Source organism: Anser brachyrhynchus, assembly GCF_964034855.1.
Source record: "Anser brachyrhynchus genome assembly, chromosome: 6".
NCBI classification, from domain to species: Eukaryota; Metazoa; Chordata; class Aves; order Anseriformes; family Anatidae; genus Anser; species Anser brachyrhynchus.
In genome coordinates, this window is record NC_137700.1 from 22,171,520 (window position 1) to 22,191,444 (window position 19,925).

The 19,925-nt window shown below is 40.8% G+C and overlaps 1 protein-coding gene across 30 annotated transcripts in view; it reads left to right on the forward strand.

Moving 5' to 3' along the window:
• PCDH15 (protocadherin related 15) overlaps positions 1-19,925 on the forward strand; it is a 539,977-nt gene that overhangs the window by 252,495 nt on the left and 267,557 nt on the right. For 29 of the 30 annotated variants that reach the window (XM_080598442.1, XM_080598431.1, XM_080598457.1 and 26 more), the window contains 2 exons: positions 15,430-15,590; positions 19,339-19,494. In XM_080598442.1, the coding sequence (XP_080454568.1) occupies positions 15,430-15,590; positions 19,339-19,494 (317 nt within the window). Of the gene's footprint in view, positions 1-5,724; positions 12,608-15,429; positions 15,591-19,338; positions 19,495-19,925 lie in introns of those variants that run through there. The other variant, XM_080598444.1, reaches the window with a different exon arrangement.

Here is a 19,925-nt window from a genome sequence, read left to right on the forward strand (position 1 = left end):
TCATTATTTATAAATTCTTGAGTGTTTAAAGTGTAAATGAGACTTTTCTAAACAGAACCAATAAGCCCCAATGTTAATTCGCTTGAGTAATGGCTAAAGGAATTGAAAAGCAAACAAGATTTGCAAAATCAGTCTTTAATATATATTTGTGATCTGACATACTGTGAAATGTCCCTGAGAACTCTAAAACAGATTACCTGCATATGCAGTTTGCCCACGGAAATGTGATGAATGGATAGCTGCCCTGCACTCCGTCTCTGCGGGTTGCGTGCTGAAACCCTCGTTTAGGTAGAATAGTTTGCTTTTGGATTTCACTGGCCAAAGACAGACCCCAGCGTACACCTGCCTTCTGTTTATCTATCTTTTTTGTCTGTCCTGAGAGCTCAAGTCCCACCCCATTTGCACAATCCCAGAGATGTGTTTTAGGTTAATTTTGAAAGATGACTTTCTATTTTGAGAGGCAAACCTAGCCAAAGCTTGGCTTTTCCTGAGTGACAAAAATCTGTGTTTACAAAGAAGCATTCTTTCTAGAATCAAAATGAAAAATAGATGTTTTTACATTTCCTTCAGAATGGCAATAGAAATATTGAATTATTTTAGAAAAATATAAATGAAATGGAAATGAAACAGCCAGACCCTCTGATTTCCACATACCTTGTGTATAAAGGAGCTGATGCCCAGGAGGGAAGCGTTGGTTGAGGAGGATGAACCCAAGGACCTTTGCTTCATGGGTACCTTCTAAGATCTTGAGGCATTTACTTCCTGAGAGAGCCAGGGAGCCCTAATTGTTCCAGCTTGGCTGATTCTGTGTAAGTTGAGTGTCTGGGACTTGTAGGTTCTCCCATTCAGTACGAGGAACCAAAAAGCCTGAGGTGGCCCTAGCTGTAGGCCTTCCTGCTCGTCTGCCTGCCCCAAAGCTCGAGGATATCCCCGTGCACTCCCAGGCAGATTATTATTATTATTATTATATTTTTGGGGAGGTGTTGGGAGAAGGAGGGTGTATATTAACAGGTATAGGAACCCACAGGTGCCGACTTACGCTCTTCTGTGTTCCTGGTGCGTGTAGGCACCAAGAGCCTTGTCTTGTGTTCCCAGGTACCAAGACAAATAAGTCAGATCTCTGATGAAAGCCTGTTTGTATAGCAGCAGCATTTGTCAAAGTTGACTGAGAATATATCAAGGAACTTAAAAGTTGTGTTATCAGAAAATGATTGATCCTCTCTTGAGGAAACTCAAGGACTGCAGATACGAACATTATCGCACATGTTCTGTAGTTGCCAAAAAAAAAAAGCATTTGGCACAAAGTTAATGCAGGGATACTTGCAGTATTCAGCAGCATTTTTTGCAGGTTGTTTTTCATCACCAGAATTGTTTACCCCCAATTTTCAGGTCAGTGCTGTGGCGGGGCTGCCCAGATGGGACAGCTCAGAATCGGGACTTGGTTCTGTGCACATGGTGACTTTGTTGTGTCTGGGCCTTATGGGTCTGTCTTAATTCTGAGGCACTTAACCATATAGCACAGACACAGTAAGGTTAAATCTGAAGTGTGTTGTGCTAGAAAATACGTGTGTCCTGGGCTCCCACTAATGGCTCTGTAGTAACACAGCTAAGCCTTGGTTCTGCTTTGTCTTGGCTTGGTACCCACTTGGCAGGTGAAGAGTAAATACAATATTTACTAATGTTTATTAAAATAGTCTCAATAAAATAAAATGGGTCTGAAATAGAAATGAGATTGGTATTGTGATAATATATTTAAATGTGAAGGCTTGGATACCCTTGGGAACATCACTGCTCTTTTAAATGCAAATCATTTTGTTTGCAGGTACCTAACATAATAATCTATGCACATAATCAGAGAATTTGTATTCCCAGGAGCTCAGTTCTAGCTTGGATATATATGAATCTTGCTAATATACATATTTTTCCCCAAAAATACCAAAATAAAACCAGGAGTTTTCAACATGGAAAGGTGTAATAAGCTTACTTGCTTACTGAAGTGGTAACTTTCTTTTTCAGTGCAAAAGCTAGTTTACTGCATTTGGTACCGTGGCAAAAAACTTCCAAAATTCATTACTTTGTGGTAATTTCTGTGTGACAACACGTGGCAGAACACTGCTGGAGTTCTGTGAAGTTTCACTTTCCTGTGGGCACCTTCAGCTCCAAGGTTTCCCTGTAATGGTTCTCCATCATCTCCGAATATTTAGAAAGGCAAAGAATAACTTTTCAATTGTGACTTTCATAAACTGGACCATATTCAGGAAGAGGTCCAGTGTGGGAATGGAAGCAAGACTTGCTGAGGTTTTTGCTGTGTCTCACAAATAACAAGACTGTAGAATAAAGAGCTCTGTGCTTTCCTGTGGCTCTGACTGTAGGGATTTTTTTCCTGATGAAAGTTTGTCTGACATTCCTACAAACATCCGGTGCTGCAAGTCTTTTCTTCCAAGAAGCATTATGACCTGTCCTGAGGCTAGGGTGGAGGTGAGGGGTTCTTATGTCTGGCCCTTCTTCCAGCACCTGAATCCAAGGCTGCCATCTCCAGAGCAGGGGCAGCAACAGCAAATGTACACCACCTTGTGCGCCTTTGCTGTTTTCAGTCAGGCTGCTTAAAACAGGCTCTGTATTTGTTTAACATCAGTCTGAGTAACCTCTGGCAGAGGGCGGAACGGTCGACTTGTGAGCAGCATCCCTGACAGGGGTGCTCTGGTACACGAGGGGATGGGACTCATGTATACGAAATATCCTTCCTGTCACAGTTGTCTCCCATGCAGGGAAACTTTTCTTTACCAGCCAGAAAAATTAGAACTTTTTGAAGGGTTCACACTATTTCAGATGGAAATGTATTTCATATTTTTGTATACTGCTGTGGCAGTATACGGTGTGATAGCAGCATCTGACACCAGAAGGCCTCTCTGACTGTAGCAGCACGGGATTTTTTTCACATCAGTGAGTTCATGCCATCTACACTCTGTTGTCTGACTTGCTCCAACCTCGTTCATCTGCTTTTCTTATAGGCTGGGACGTGGTGTTTGCTCTTGTTCCTGCTGTACTGTATTGTTTTATCTATTTACATCAGCTTTAGCCATGTTGAAAGTTTTCCCTCATCATTTGACAATGAGGAAATGCAGGGGTAATCCCTTTGCTTTTTTATTTTTCACAAAAGAGTGTTTTGAACCACAGTAAAAACTTAGGTAAAAAATTAGATTCCCTTATCAAAGGATGAGGCAACCTGCTCAAGTTCCAAATAGTGTCATCCTTCAGAAGTTTGACTCCAAGTGATCGTGTTGTGCCTATTTATACATATCCTCTTTGCTGTTGTGCAGCATCACCTTTTACATCACTTCCAAGACTAGCTATTGCCAGCATCCTCTGGGAAGTGAGACAAGTAATGGTGTTCGCTGGAGTAGCCCCAAGACTTTTCATCTTGCTGCTGACTGTAGTATGTGCGTTTTTACTATGTCTGTGCTGTCTGCCAACAAGATTTTTTTTGGATTCTTATCTTTAATTTTCCCAGGTATTGTTGCCTATGTATTTTTTGTCTCGATTGTTGTTCCATTGTGTGTGCGGATAAGTTCATAAGGTAACATTTTCTGTTAATGGTAAATCTCTTTCATGGGTCTGGGAATATTTTTTCCTGAGTTGGCAGCTTTTGTGTAGGTAACGGAGAATAGTGTGTTAGCCTTAGTAAATATCGCTTTGGTCCCATTTGCTAAACTAAAAATAAAATACAGAAGAGGAATCCCACAATTTAAAATTTTATTACAGCAGACATTTTACCCTGGTGGAGTTGCCAGAGACTCATCAGCCATCTTAGCAGATATGAGGGGGTCTGGGGGCCCAGGAGGCTGCCAAAAGCCCCTGGCCTGGGGGGCCCAGGCTGCGCCATGACCCTGAGCTCCCCTCCGGCTGTTCCAACAACTCGGACTGCTCAGCTGATGCGGGGAGAGGGCAGCCTGCCAGTTTTTCAGTGTGTTCTGAGCTCAAGATACAGTTAGCTCTTGTGGAAATGGTGCCTTGGGCAAAATATGACCAACGCCTATTCGATGTATGCAGCCGTAAGCTTTTTAAAAGCTTTGGGAGAAGAGTTTGTGTGGTTTGGAAATGCCTTAAATGTCTCTCTTAACCCAGTAAGCCTTTGGACAAGGGAGATCTGAACCCAGGATGAAAGAGATAAAATTCACCTCGATTTTTGAAAGTAATTTGGCAAGTACCTTTAGCAAAACCTCTTTAAAAAAATGAAAGTGTCATGCAATATGAGGAAGGATGTTTGCACTGATAGATAAGCAGCAACAAAAAAAGAGCAGCATGGCTGAATCTCACAGTACAGAGAAGTCACTAGTGGGTTCCTGCAAAACTCTCAACTAAGACCTGAATATTCACAGAATCACAAAATCACCTAGGTTGGAAGAGACCTCCAAGATCACCTAGTCCAACCTCTGACCTAACACTAACAAGTCCCCCACTAAACCAGATCACTAAGCTCTACATCTAAACGTCTTTTCAAGACCCCCCAGGGATGGTGACTCAACCGCTTCCCTGGGCAGCCTGTTCCAACACCTAACAACCCTTTCGGTAAAGAAGTTCTTCCTAATATCCAGCCTAAACTTCCCCTGGCGCAACTTTAGCCCATTCCTACCCCACCCTCCCCCCCCCCCCCCCCCCCAAAAAAAAAAAAAAAAAAAAAGGAAGCACTCACACAACCTCTGAGAATCGGCAAGAGCTGTTTATTGCCGGGACATCTTGCAGGCAAGCCTGCGGGATGTCCGTGGTGTTTGGTGGCTCCAAGCTAATGCTTGCGATGGAGCCTGAGCAACGAGTAGGGGGCTCACCGGGCACTCCTGCGATGCTGTTGGTGCTCTCGGATGGCAGAGCGCAAAGACATGCCGCAGTAGTCCCAGGCCTGTCCCGGCAGAGGTGGATCCACTTCCACCCGTTCCTCCACATCTGGTGGATCCAGCTCCATGGGCTCCACGGTGTTGGGCAGAAGGCTAAGCCAGTCCTTGCCCGGGACTGCCCAAACGGGATGCCTTCCGTCCGGAATGTTCTCAGGCCAGGGTGCCAAACCAGGGGGTCGTCCAGTCCCACGCCTCGGTCCCACGCCACTGTCGGCTTGATTGTCATGCATGGGTCCGACGGTGCCCTCTGGTTTACGGCCATTACTGGGTCCCGCACTGTGCTCCGGACTATAGATGCTCAGTGAATGCTGGGCCAGCTGCAGGGGGCCTGTTTTATAGGGCCCGCAGCAAAGGCGGGGCAGTGGTGGCCACTGTGACCTCAGCAAGCCTCTGTGATGGAGCGGCCCACGCGTGGCCAAAGGCGGCTGTGTTGGGAGCGGCCTGGAAGATGCCCTCACGTGGACAAGGAGGAGGCTTGGGGGTGCTGAGGGCCCCTTTTCTGGGGCTGGCTCCCCCGGGCCATTTGGCTTGCCAGAGAGAAAGGCTGCCCCTCAGCCACGGGGACTGCCCTGCACCTCCCATCCTGCGCCCTGGGTTTATTTTTGACACTGTTTTTTAGGCAATTTCATTCTATTCTTTACGGAAAAGAACGGAAGCAAGGTGCATCTTCAGCCCTAATTCCCATGTGCGCTTTGTGCTCCGAGTGAAGAATTTCTTCCTCACGTCACATCTCATCTAAATCCCCCCTCCATTTGTTCAATATTCAGCGTATTTATAAATTTTCCAGTAGTAGTCATCTGGCTAGGATGTCCAGAGTAATTAAAAAAAAAAAAGGGGGGGGGGGAGGGTGATGTGTGCAGGGAACTTTATTATTGACTCAATAGGAGAGTGAATGGAAGATGAAATGTAATCTAGGTAAATGAAAAGTCATGCACATAGGGCAAAAAGTTGATCACAGCTTCATATCTGAAATAACTTTTAAGTGGCTATTACCATTGCGTTAAGAACTGGGTTTTATTGAGGATTTAAATTAAAAAAATAAAAGGAGAACGAAGTGGTTTTAGCAGCACCACGCATCACCTGAGCTGGTTAAAAAAGGAGAAATGAAATGCTAGAAACTGGTGTGGCCACTGGAGGAGGAGGTTCTAGGAAGCAGCCAGTGCTTGCTCAGGTGTTGTGGGGGGCAAGCTGCGATTTACTCCAATTTACCTTGGGTTGTTACTATAGTATCTGAGAGCAGGAGTCTGGATTTTGCTCTGGGTAGTCTATGGGCAGGCTGGATGGGGCTCTGGGCAGCCTGATCCTGGTGGAACGTGTCCCTGCCCGTAGCAAGGGCTGGAACTGGCTGAGCTTTAAGGTCCCTTCCAGCCCAAGCTGTGCTGTGATTCTGTGGCTGTGCGGTGGAGGAGGTTCTGCCGAGAACCAACTTGTATGGCCTGTCTTTAGATAGAAGTAATGGGTTCTGTTGAGATATGGAGAAATAAAATAATGGTGTGTTGAAAATCAACAAGCTTGAGTCAGTCCTTGGATACTGGCATGCGTTACCTACGTAATTTAAGTTTCTCAGTACAGGCTTTCTGTCGGGTGCCCTTGTAGAAGATAATAGAAAAATCAACGTTAGTGGCCTTGGCATAGGGCCTCGCGGTGATCTTCCCCCATAAAACATCAAAGGCGGAACAGGAGGACCCTTCTGTGTGAACCAAGCAATTATCCTGCTGCTGCAACTCCAAGCATTGAAAAAAAGAAGTTTTTAAGAAGGGATTTCTGAACAACTTATTTTGTGGTGTTTTTTTTTTTAAGCATTCAGAACTCATTGTTTTCACATTTTTTTTTCCCTGTGTGACGAAGGATAGGGCACTTGTTTTTGTCTGAGATGCTTCTTTGTTATCATAATTTTTCAGGATGGGGTTTTGTGCAAATTGTATACAACTTGGACTTCATGAAGTAAAGTTGCAACTTGTTAATTTAGGCCACAGCCCAACCCCTGGCTTCTCCAGTCCTCAGCCCCATTTGTGTCAGGACAATGTACTCTCTACAGCCTGAATTATTTTTTCCTGCATCCCTGGTCTGTGTGTTGGCTTGCTTTAATCTCTGCTTCTCTTGGTGCTGCTGTGTTAATCTCTGCTTCACTCTTTACTTTTTGCGTTTTTATCCTAGGGTTCTTTCTCTCTCTTCCCACACTCAATCTTTACATGTTTATCTTTTGCTTGTCCTCTTAGAAGGAAGGGGAAAAATAGGGACCATCATACTTTCCTTCTCCTGTTTTCTTTTGATCCTTGTTATCTTTCTGTGTAGAATGTAAACACCGTGGGTCAGATGTCTCAAAGTGACGTATGAGTCACTTGAAGTAATGAGGTACATCTTCTGTGCCTTTATGGGGCTCTGATCATATCACTAAAGAAGCAGAGGGAAGGCAAGGAGGAAGGAGTGTGATTCCTGATGTCCCACAGGACAGGCATATGTATGCTCTGAATTAAGTGGGATCACAGTGCCGCTGTCTTTCCCCCATCAGGAGACGTCTTCCACCATTTTGCTGCATCCTTTCAGCCTGAGGCAGAAGTAGTTAGTGCTAGACCTCTGTCTTTGTGCTGGCTAGGAAGAGGTAAAATAAATAAATAAATAAATAAATAAAATAAAAAAAGGAAAGTGTTTCACCTTAGGTTATCATGGACTCAGACCAGTACTGTACAAAGTCTGAAGGGTAGACCTTTTCTTCGTAGTACTCAGATTCTTACAGTGGCTCCAGGTGGGAAGTCATAAGGTCTAGGTGGGATGACCAGGAGGTAAAGCCTAAAATTTGAATTTGTCTTAACTCCTATTTTTTTGCCAAAGTAATGGGCTGGTTTTAGCTGTAATTGTTCAGAGACTGTGGCTGCATACAGAGCTGGAAGAGAGGAGACAGGGCAGGAGCACAGGAAAATAATTTTGAAACAACCTTGGAAACTTCTCGAAGATCTCTACTGGTGATGTGAGGAGAAAGAATTGGAAATGTGTAACCCTAGAGCCAGCTTTGCAGAATCATCCCATTCTTTTGTTCATAAAACTGCAGCGTGGTTCTAAGTAAGTTCAGGATAATGTTCAGAATTTACTTTCTGCAGTAAGGTTTTCATTTTCCGGAGACTTCTTATTTATTGCTATTTAATCCATCCTTTACTATAGACATACACCTGCAAATGTAGAAAAATAAGTTTATGATCCAGGTTTTGCTATGAAAACTCTATAGAATATCAAAGCAAGCAACTACCATTTCAACTGATCCATCTAATGCCTTTCTATAAGAAATTAATCTCCATTTTCAAATTGCTTTACAGTCAGTGGCAGCAGTCAGAGGAAAGCAGTACAGAGATAGAGGTATTTTATAATGCACATTTGTTCTATCTGAAAGAAACCTGGCATATTGCACACTGCGTAAAAGTTGCTGAGGAGTCACTAAGAGGAGGAGAAGCAACTGCATGTGTGCAAGTGAAACTCATGTTCTGGAGGACATTTTTAGTGGTCCTGGGCAGGCAGAGGTGGGACTTGCAGGCAGAAACCTTCCTGAATTTCTGAGTTCCCTCTGCCTATTCTGGTCTCTACTCAGCCAACAGAAGATGCAAGAGGGTAGGCACCAAGGAGAGTGTCCTTCACCACTGTCAGTGTCTGACATTCGCTTTCCCAGCTCCGTACTTGGACACCAGCCAAGATGCTGCTCATATTCACCACCACCAAGAATAAGCATGCTGGCTTGCTGCTCTCCAGAGGTGCTATCTGTAACAGCTGTCTCAGGAGTTTCTTATTTTTGTAGGGCTCCCAGTTCTCACTATTCTAACTTGGTTGGTTTTATTTATTTTTTAATACACAAAGCCTGGAGAAAAAACACTATTGTTTTAGAGTGCAGAAGTGATGTGTTTTCTTTCATCTGTTGATAGTTCTTGGTACTTGCCCTTACTATAGCTCAAAGAGTTGAGCACGTTTGTGTTTATGCCTTTTAACTACCATCTTTTTTCCTTTTTCTTTAGGAAACTTATCTCCTTTCCCATAAGTAAATAAGCAATATGTAATATTTCTCATTTAATGTACTGTGCCTCTGTGGGTACAATGCGTAGGATAGTTGATTCTTCCTTAAAGTCACTTCTTCCAGATGGATAACATGCATAATTCTCCCAGGCTAAATACCACAGGCCGAAAAATTCACAACTTTTGTTCCAAGCTGTAGGAAACACTGTGTTTGTTTAATGTAAATTCCCTGACATGTTGCTTGGACTTGTTATATGGACTTGATTAATATGCTGAAATGTAAAATATGTTCTGTGCGAACAGCAAAATACTATTTTTGACTGTTTAACCTTTTCATACATCAATCAGTTGAAGTAGTTGCTAATGTAATTCGGTGATGTCAGAGGTTAATCATGCTGTTGCAAGAGGCTTTATCTTTTTTGTCAACTTTAGAAGTAAGAATAACAAGTTTTAGACAGTTCCTGAAGGAAGGATAAATACATTTGGATGATAAAATCTTTAGGCTGTACTTCCGTCTCAGCGTGGGCTTTAGCCACATAGCTTGTGAGCACTCCTGTAGCTTTTTGTCTTTCTGTGTTTCACACTTGAACACAGCTGGAGGCCCATCAAGTACAAAGGATATGGAACATTATGCACTGTTGTCTACAACATCCTCATGAGGATAAGATGTGTCCAATTTGTATTTTGTACTTGTGCAGAATCATGGCTTGCTTAATTGGTTGCAGTTAGGTATGGCTCTTTGTCACTGAGACTGACCATCTGGGATGTGTAAATCCTTAGTCCCGTGTTCAGGCATGAAGTTGAGCCTTTGCCTGCTGCACTTTGGTAGTATCAGTGTGGAGTAGGGATGTGCTCCATGTGCCTTGTGCTCAGCAACTGTGGAAGGAGAAATCCTGCTCCTGGCTCTCTTCCATCTTTTTCGTCATCACTTCAAGTAAGAAGACAATGAAAATTTCATTGCCTGGAGAAGGTTATTCTGGGAGTTGTTGAATGACAGCACAGTCACTGGTCACAGCCAGCACAGGTTCACAAGGAGAAAGTCCTGTTTAAGTAACATAATTTCCTTTTATGACAAGGTTACCCACCTAGTTGACCAAGGGAAGTCAATAGAGTAATCTTTTGGTGTTTCAGTAAAACTTTTGACACAGTACCTTTCTGGACAAAATGTCCAGAATATAGCTAGACAAGTACGTAATATTGGGGTTGAATGATTCACTCTCAAGGGTGAAAATAGTAAAAGGGGTTACATCAGACTGGCAGCCAGTCACCAGTGGGGTTTCTCAGGGCTCCATTTTGGGGCCAGTTTTCTTCAGCATTTTTATAAATGATCTTGGTGAAGGGCTCAAATGCATACTAAGTAAGTTTGTATATGATACTGAATTATGAGAAGCTGTTGACTCCTTTGAGGGTGGAGAGGCCTTGCTGAGAGATCTTGACAGATGAGGTCTGGGCAGTCACCAACAATATGAAGTTTAACAACAGCAAGTGGTGGATTCTACACCTGGAAAGGGGCAACCTGGTGTGTGCGTTCAGACTGGGAACAAGATGCTGGAGATCAGACCTGCAGAGAGGGATTTGGGGGTGCTGGCGGATGAGAAGCCAAACACGATCCACCAGCGCCCCGGCAGCCCACAGGGCCGACCGTGCCCGGGGTGCCTCAGGCCCGGCGCTGCTGGCCGGCCGAGGGAAGGGATCGTCCCGCTCTGCTCGGCCTGCTGCGGCCTCGCCTCGAGCACTGCGTGCGGGTTGGGGTGCCGCAGTACCGGAGGGGCATAAAGCTACTAGAGAGCCCCCAGAGGAGATTGTGAGGATGGTGAAGGGTCCAGAGGGCAAAGTGTGTGAGGAGCAGCTGTGGGCCCTCGGTTTGTTCAGCCCAGAGCAGAGGAGATGAGGGGAGGCCTCGTGGCGGCCTGCAGCTCCCTCATGGGGCTTGTGGGTCCCTGCCAACTTGGGATAGTCTGTGATTGTGTGATGCTTTTCTAGAGCTTCCAATTTAATTTTTAAATCTGAAATAATGTGTGTGGAAGTAAACAACCCCCTTTTTTGTTTTGTAGTCTTTGAATTTAGGAAACTGATGTGAATGCCTTGTAACTACTGAAAGCTGAGCACTGCAGGTTTTGTTCAGCTAGATTCTGTTCTCTGGTTCATGTGCTGGCATAAGGGTTACTCCCAGGCCAAGTGTAATTCACTGGCTTTTTAAAGAAAGGGCTCTGCTGAAATGTTTAACTAAAATAATCCCTAGATGTATCTAAATCATTTAGTAAGTTCTCACTGAGTACTAAGGGTCTGCTCTCTTTAGCAGAGCATGAACAGCTAATTCCGTATTTCATGACTTTTGTGTCTGAGTCCCTTGTAATGCGCTTCCCATGGAAAGATCACCTTCTCCTGAGATTAATGTGTAAAAACAAACACTTCCCTGTTATTTCAGTCTAATGAAGATTTTCAGCTTCTGGATTCATCTCAAAGGGATAGTGTGGTGTACAACTATTGTTACAATATTTACAGATAAAGCAGCAGTGCTTTATAAATTTTATTTCTGTTGGCTTCTTTTGTAGCTACATGTTGAATAATTCCCAACAAGCTCAGATAGCATTTATGAGTAAATGTCGTTGTTTTCAGAAGAATATTATCACACCTGAAAATAATATTGCTCTTTTTATGTTCATTTCTGGTTTTTTTTTTTTTTTACCTAACTTGCTTGACTTTGATTCCTTGAGGCTGGTTCCATATTAATTCCTTTTAAATTTGTATAATCTTCCCGCATGACACCTCAGTGATCATCAGGCATCAGTGAAGGTGGATTAGCAGTCAAATCTTGGTCTCCACACAAGATGAAAAGCTATTTTAAGAATTGCTCTGCTTGTGTCAGTATGAAATCTAACTTTTCCATTAGTCTTTCCTTAATTAGCCAGGAAAACCATCCCAGGTCAAAAATAGTCCCAGGTGTCCTTTTCAATGATCTGTGCACACAGGATGGAAGCACAGGGAATTGTGCTGAAACACTACCGAGCATTTGGATATGTTGAGCGTAACTGAGATACATGAAACAGGCATCTGCATGGACCACCTCCCTCCTTGCTGTGAAATTCAGGATTCTTACTCAAGTGTCCTCTGTGGACTTTGAACAGTTCCCCACCCCCCCACTAGTGTAAAATTGAAATTCCAGTGTAGTTCCAGGAGAAGGTATGTTACCTCTGTAACAAGGTAAAAGACTTCATTTCAGCGAGAACGTCACTTGGGCTTTTCACAGAAAGGTTATGAAAGCTATTGTATTAGTGCATTGCCAATATCAAGGGATGTGTTTGTTTTTGCATGTACGATGAGTTTATGGACAAAATGTCTATTTGGTTGCATCAGACCCTGCATGTATTCAGATTTATTACTTCCCTGGCATTTTAGGTCAAGGACAGAGGCAGGATGTAAGCACCAAAACAATAGACATAAAAAAAAAAAAAAAAAAAAAAACCAATTTCAACTTCTTTGTAGTTTATGAAAGTAATATTTTAAGGATGATTTTAAAAATGGCTTTTTTGTGTACTGCTGTTTCTTGATTAGAGAGTATGAGTGCCTTGCGAATTTCTGAAAAAAAACCATTGTGTTTTTAAGAACAAAGGAGTTGCTGAAAACAAAGCAAGTAGTGCTTTGTTAAATCAAGCGAATATCTATTATGGAGTGCAACAGAGAAGAGTCAAATTGGATGGAGAATTCAAAGCAGTAAGGTCAGTTAAGTAGCAGTGTTTTACTAGAGACTGTACAAAATTCGTCATTGCATCAAGATTTTAAGTTGATTAAATATTAAAAAAAAAGTATGTAATTGTAGTTGCTTTTTTTTAGCTACATTAAAAATTAAGTTACTATTTAATCTCTTTAGCCCTTGCTTAAGGTTGAGTTTGGCAGAATCCAATTTTCTGGAAACTAGGCAAAGGAGGGTGAAGCCTCCGTAGACCAAGAGCAACAAGTCAAACGATGTGTGTTACTGTTTTACAGTGCTTTCCCCCTTGCATAGATGTTGCAGTCCAAAGTTACTGTAGTTTTTTTGCCTGTAAGGAAAACAGAGTGCCATACTTAGAGTACAGAAAGGGCTTCTGCTATTAAGTCCTCGGGTCTTGCCCCTTCCAAATGCACTCAGTGCCATGAGGAATTTATACATGCCTTTGAGGAACAGTTTTTTCTCTGATCACTTGCGTGCACTTCTTGGAAAGGTGATTGCTACCTTCTCCCAGGGGCACAGCCCTGCAGACTTATTTAATTAGCAGCCAGAGCTCTGCCACAATTAGTGGTCTAACCCTTTTTGTGCCACATATGTTGGGTATGTGTATAGGCCACGTGGCTGTAAAGTTTGAGAGCAATTTCCCCTCACTACTGTCCTTTCAGTCAGGACCTACTAATGATGGATTATTACCTTTTTATAAGCTGGAGTTTTGTGGAAAACAGGGACTAACTTTCATCATAAGACGATCTTTTATTTATTTTTACACTTAAATTTTTAGAGACAGAGAAACACTTCTTGTATTTCACAATTGCTGAAGCATCCGAAGTGTATCAGCTTGAAGTTGTGAGAGCTTCATGTCCTGGTGCCTTTTGCCATTAGGTGTCTTCACAACCTTCGACATGGGAAAGCAGACAGAAGCTGTTGCTGCTTTTTCCTTCCCCTGTTTCCTAATCATGTCATCCGGTTCTTGCAATTGCCCCAGCTCTTACATCCCTTAAGCTACCCCTTTTCCCAGCAGGAATATGTGCATGGGTTATTTTCCATTAGTTGAAGCTCAGATAGCTTAAAATGCCTGATGTGGTGACATTCACCGGTGGAAATTGGAGATTATTATTTCCCTTTGGAGTCATTTGAAGAGAGGTGTAGGGCCTTTTGTTGGTAATGGAGTTGGTGAAGATGTAGCCAGAACTTTGACTTCACCTTCAGATCTGAACAAGAAGACTAAGAAGTTAAAAGCATTCAAGCCATTAGGGTGGTCATGGTGTTTGTTGTCTTGGTTGTTTTCAGGGAGGATGGTTTTGGGCACCATTTCAGATGATCTCAAATTTTGGTTGCTAACTTCTTTGCATCATCACTGAGGCATAATTATGAGGGCAATGTACAAAAGCTCGTGGATTTTATTGGTGATTGGACATAAACACTTAAAACTGTCACAGAGTTGGCAGTCAGCTTGTTTTTACTGGTGAAATACCCTTCCACTAAAACTGGTGGTGGCCTCTGGAAAGCTGTATGAGCTTCGAGCTGCTGGGCTGGGGTAACACTGTACAGAACCTCTCAAAAGAGGTTGTGCCAATAGCCCCAAAACTGTGTTTCTCACGTGGCTAAAAGGGTATTGTTCTTCCAACTTAAAAAACTTATTTGCTCTAAAGTTACAGATGCTTGGCAGTGTTTGTTACTGTCATCTCTAAAACATTAGTTTCAAAATAAACAGTTGAAAAACCCTTACTGTGGGGTTTTCCTCAATACAATTGTAAAACTGTAAAGAGACCAATAATTAGTTTTCCCATTTTATCCATAACAAAGTATCATTCTGACTCAGAGCACCTCTCCATACAGATTAATGTATTTATAGAGTCACTGTCATTGTAAACTGAGGGTGTAAAGAAACTTTACTTTGCTTTTTGAAACAAATTATTTGGGTCTGCAAAACATGAGGTTATCTGATAAGTATTTTTCACCAATTTAAATGTTCTACAGCTAGTGACATTCACAGATTTTTTTCTTACCTGTCAACAAATTTAAACCAAGATTATTTCTTTTAATGCTTTGTGTGAAGAAAACTGGGTGGTGTTAATTCTTCAGCAAAAAATGAAATCTTAGGGAAGTGTTCATAGGTACTGTGCATGCATCTCTGAGACTCTGGAGTATGACATTCATGGTAGTTAGCAATGCTTGACATTTGGAAAGGAAGCTGGAGTGTAGGCAAGGCTTAACTGACAAGATGGGACAAGAAAAGGAAAGCACCTTATACGTGTTGAGTACATGTTTGGTCCTAATTGGTTTCCCTTTTGTCTTGTTCGACATCGTTTTCTTTTTGCTACAATCTACTTTTCTGTTGAAGAGCAATGGCTTTTTTTTTTTTCCTTGTAGGGCTTTATGTAACTGATTTTTGTTGCTGTTGTGGTTTTTTTTCTTGTTTTTTTTTTTTTTTTTTCCCCTCACCTTGTTGTGTTGTACTTGCTACGGAAAATGTATTTCCATTTTGGTTGTTACTTGATTGCATTCTTTTGAGGTAAGATTGGGGGATGATTACTCAATAGAGGAAAAAAAAGTGATAATGTTAAATAGTTATCTTTGATGGGTCTCATCCTCAACACAAGTTATTTCACGTTGTTTTTCTTTTCTTCTAGTATTGTCTGAAATAGCTTCAGTGTCAGAGGCGGTTTTTCACTCAAGATAATCAGACTTCTTAAACATCACTCAAAACATAAAATGCCAGAAACCCGTGTTAGAAAATAGTATTTTTAGTGTTGCCATTATTATGAAAATATATGAAAATGTCAATGAATGCATAAATGTCTCCCTTGTGTGCCCTTTGTTTTTTTGCAGGCACTATCCTGGTTGACAATATGCTGATCAAAGGGACAGCAGGCGGCCCAGACCCCACCATTGAACTCTCCTTAAAGGACAATGTGGATTACTGGGTGATCCTCGATCCCATCAGCCAGAGGTTGTACCTAAACAGCACTGGCCGAGTTCTGGACAGGGACGTAAGTTTGGAGTTTGTGGTTTGTTTCCTTTTCTCCCCACAGACTTTATTTTCTGAGTCAGTGTATACTTGAAGAGTGATCATAAACACAAGAATTGCTAGAACATAATAGCAGCATCTATCTTTTGTCCCCAGATGAATGTGAACAGAGTTAATTTGATTCTTTGTAAGGACTTACTGGGAGCAAACTTGGCTATGTGCATAACAATATTATGTGGGCAAACACAATAATAAAGAGCAAACTTGGCTATGTGCATAACAATTATATGTGGGCAAACACAATAATAAGGACAGAATAGTTGTGTGAATTAGCAGAAATACTTATTGCACCAAAATTTTTTATTGAATTAAAAGCATTTTTATGTTTTGTTGCTGTTGTCTGGGAGAAGTCCTGCTCACCTCATGTCCCGTGACACTCAAAGCCTGCTCTACCTGTGTACATTAGCTTATGAAATGTAAGAGAAAGCAAAGGAATAGTGCATATTACAGTTCACACTTCAATTTCAATTTACTTTGCAAAGCTTGACATACTCAAATGAAAATGTGCTAGTTTTTTGTTCGTTTTTTAATATAAGGTGACACAAAATTTGTGTGGTATGCTTTTTCCTAGTAGCATTAAATGTTTTCAGGCAAGTTCGATTTTTTTGTAGAAAGAAAGATTATAAAAAAAAGAACGTTCTCATCTATGGTAATTTCATTCAAGAGGAATGCTTTTTAAAAATACAGACATTGTCTTGATGTTACAACATTGCTGCAGTTCAGCAGAATCTGCAAGAAAAACTGGCTTACAAGTGACTGTAAGCAACATGGAAAGCGTGATTTAAAGATCAGGAGTTCTCCTTGGCATGCATGAAAGTTTGTTTTATATTGGTTTGATCGAGTAATTTGTCGTCTCCGTGTATTTAGAGGTATGTTCATTAGTATCAAAAACAACATGCAAAAGTATCATTTACATTTTAAACTTTTTTTTAAAAAAAAAGCTAATTGAATTCAGCCTTTCTTAATTAGCTTTAATTCACAAACTATTTTAAAAAGTAAAACAAAGGTAATCAACACAAAACACGGCAGAACAGACCTGTGGACAAAGGAGATCCCTGTGCATCAGCCAAGAGGTGGCGTCGCCTCCAGTGCCCAACAGCTGGCTGCCTTTGAGATGGGCAGGAGTTGGAATGCTGTGTTAGTGACAGTTTGTCTAAGATCATAAATGCTTTACATCCTTATGAATACATAGGCACTTCTTGCAAAGAACAGCGCTGTAGACTCAAGTCACAAGGAAATGAATGAATGGTATAAATTTGCTTAATTTACGTAGGGGTAATAATGTTTTTACATTAGTTTTTATGGGATTATTTCTTCATTTTTACTATGAGCTAGGAAACACTTGGAAAAAAACAACAACTAGTACTTACAGAAGGTAGATTCAATACATTTTTATCCCTAGTGCTGCATAAGATTATTATTTGTGTTTGCTTAAATTTATAAGGTTATGAAAAGAAAAAATGAGATTTAAGGTAGTAATACAGATTTTGGATGTGAGCCCTGCTGTATCTCTCTTCTGTGGTCTCAGTGAATCTCAATTTAAGTTGCAAGTTGAAAAAAATGAAAGCAACCTGTGAAAACCCAACCTGCTGATCAAGTGAAAATGTGGGACTTATGCCATGAACTTGATTAATACGTCTCTCATATAACAGGTGTTTCCAACCTTCAGAACCAGAACTATACAAACCCCTAAATCAGAAAATCATTTGGGAGTGTGTGCAGTTCTTTGTTTCTTTGTTTCTTTATTTGTTTAACAAAGAAAAGCTGCATTTCTCATCTTTCAAGTGAAAACTATGTGAAATCTTGTAGTACCAATAGATTTTTTTTTATTAATTCCAACCTTAAAATGAAGTTTTTGATTACAGAGCAGAAACTGGAGTCTGATTCACAAATGGTGCATATGTGATTACATGCAATATGGTTGGATGCTCTTCCCATTTTTCTCTTGTATGCCCGCCTGTCAACCCTCTGCTGATTCAGATAACCCAATCTCATTCTTTCTTTTATTACTTTTCTTGAAAGAAAATCCAATTAAAATCCATTGACTGATTTTACTGAGAATGACAGTACGTTTTTCCAAATAAAATTGGATAAAAAGAAAATTCCCGACTTCCCTTCCAAAACTTCAAGTACTTAGGAAGGATGAATAGAGATCAGACAGAACCGGAGGGGAAAGAAACTGCTAAAATGTGTTAGGATAACTTGTCCCCAGTATGATAAACAAATGGTGCCATTATGTATTTACATTTATTGTCAGTAAATGTCAAAATTGACAAGCGTTTATTTACAGATCTGATTTCAAATCTAAGCGCTGCAGAAATAAAAATAGTTTTATGCTGCCATACCTCAAGAAAAGGGAAAAACTATTTTTCACATGTTTTTATGAAAAAGACAAAATGATGCTTGCAAATCCACAACATCACGGATCTATGTATCTGCGGCTACAAACAGCTATCATTTTCTTAGGTATCACTAACAACTGCAGATGATCTCAATTGCATTTTTAACTTATGAAAGATGGTCTAAAAATTCCATGATTCTTGCAAAGAACGCCAGCTTGCAAAATAGAGATAATAACATTCAAGTTTTAATTTAAGTCAGCAATTATATTTGGTATATTCCTACCTGTGTTAGAAGTAGAAGCACCTCACAGTTGGCTGCAGATTTTTACAGAAATGAGAACCCACTATTAGATAAAGGCTCATGCTGTACCTAATTGCTGAGAAAGTTGAGTGCAAAGAGTTTAAGGAAGAATCAAAATTTCATGTAAGATCTCAACAACAACAGAAAACCACCTTCTTTTCCCACGTCTGCTGACTCTTTAAAAAGTGACTAGTGCCACAGTCTGAAGGGTAAGAAAGCCATATGGTTCTAAAATCCATTATAGCAAAACTGGAAAAAAATCAGTCACTCAGAGAAATTGTAGCATTTAGAATGAGTGAAAGCATAATTATGCAGATATATAATTATGGTATAATTTTAAGTCTCACAATCTCAATGCAAAAAGCTGTTTGTTCTCTACAGTACAGTGAATTCATAGGCATTTGTAAATCATGCTTTTGAGTTGTTTAGTCTCATGAAGACTGAGGTCAATAAATACAGAGGATTCTTTTGTCCCTTCCCATGTGTGCTTGCTCTCTGCCGACTGTTAGATAATAAATCAAAATGGAGTTATTTTTATTTGAATATTATGGTGTTCAGTGTAGTAAACCCAAGACTCTGGATTGTCTATACGTAGCAGTGACCAAGTTGTTTTTAAATTACTTGATAAATGCAAGCAGTAGAATCTTTAATTTATTTCTGACTCGACCTTTCCATTCAAATATTAGCCAATCAAAGGTTAAAATCTGTGCCATTCTCTAGGTGTCTGTCAATAATCGGACGATAATCAAAATGTGAGGGCTAATCTTGCGGAGGATTTTTGGATGCTGCACTTGTTGTTGCGTTAGCACAGTCAGACAGCAAAGCTCAGCCTGCACAGTGCAGCTTTGAGAAGTGTGGGTCTACCTGGAATGCTGCCGGCACGAGTTGTAGCCAGGACGCTCTCGGAGAAGCTGTTTAAATACAGGAACAGTACAGCATCAAACATAACACAGGCTGATGGGCTACAAGTGAACCTGAGCAATATTAATATCAGTGTAGCATTTAACTCTCCTGTTACTTCAGTTCACATTTTGACTATGTATTATAAAATATATTTTCACTTACAGCCGCCACTGTCCATTCAATCCATTGTGGTGCAAGTCCAGTGCATTAATAAAAAGGTTGGCACCATTATCAACCATGAGGTGCGGATTGTGGTGAGAGACAGGAACGATAACTCACCTCGGTTCCAGCAGCAGCAATACTACGTGGCAGTAAATGAGGTCAGAATTTTTTTTCTTTATTTCTTTTTCTTTTTTATGTTTTGTGGGTTCATTACTAGATGGCAACTTCAGTCCTTTCTCTTCTCATTTAAAAAAGCAATAAATTCAGTGGCTTTTAAATCCCTTCCATTTGTGTCACTTTGGAGAAATACACCATGGCCAATATATTTAAGTTTTTAGCATGAAGGCTGTTCTTCCTATTTCCTGACAATCAAGAAGATAAACATACTTTTCGCCAGGATGCTTATAATGGAAGAAACTAGAATCTGAAGCTATGGCTTATTGAGTAGTAGCACTAATTTACATTAAATTACAAAATGTTTTACTGCATTATACAGCTTTATCAACAAACCTGAAAGTAAAACAAATATATTAATGAAAGAGAAATATAGAGCAAATAATTCAGAAGTTTTTATTAGGGATATTGAAGC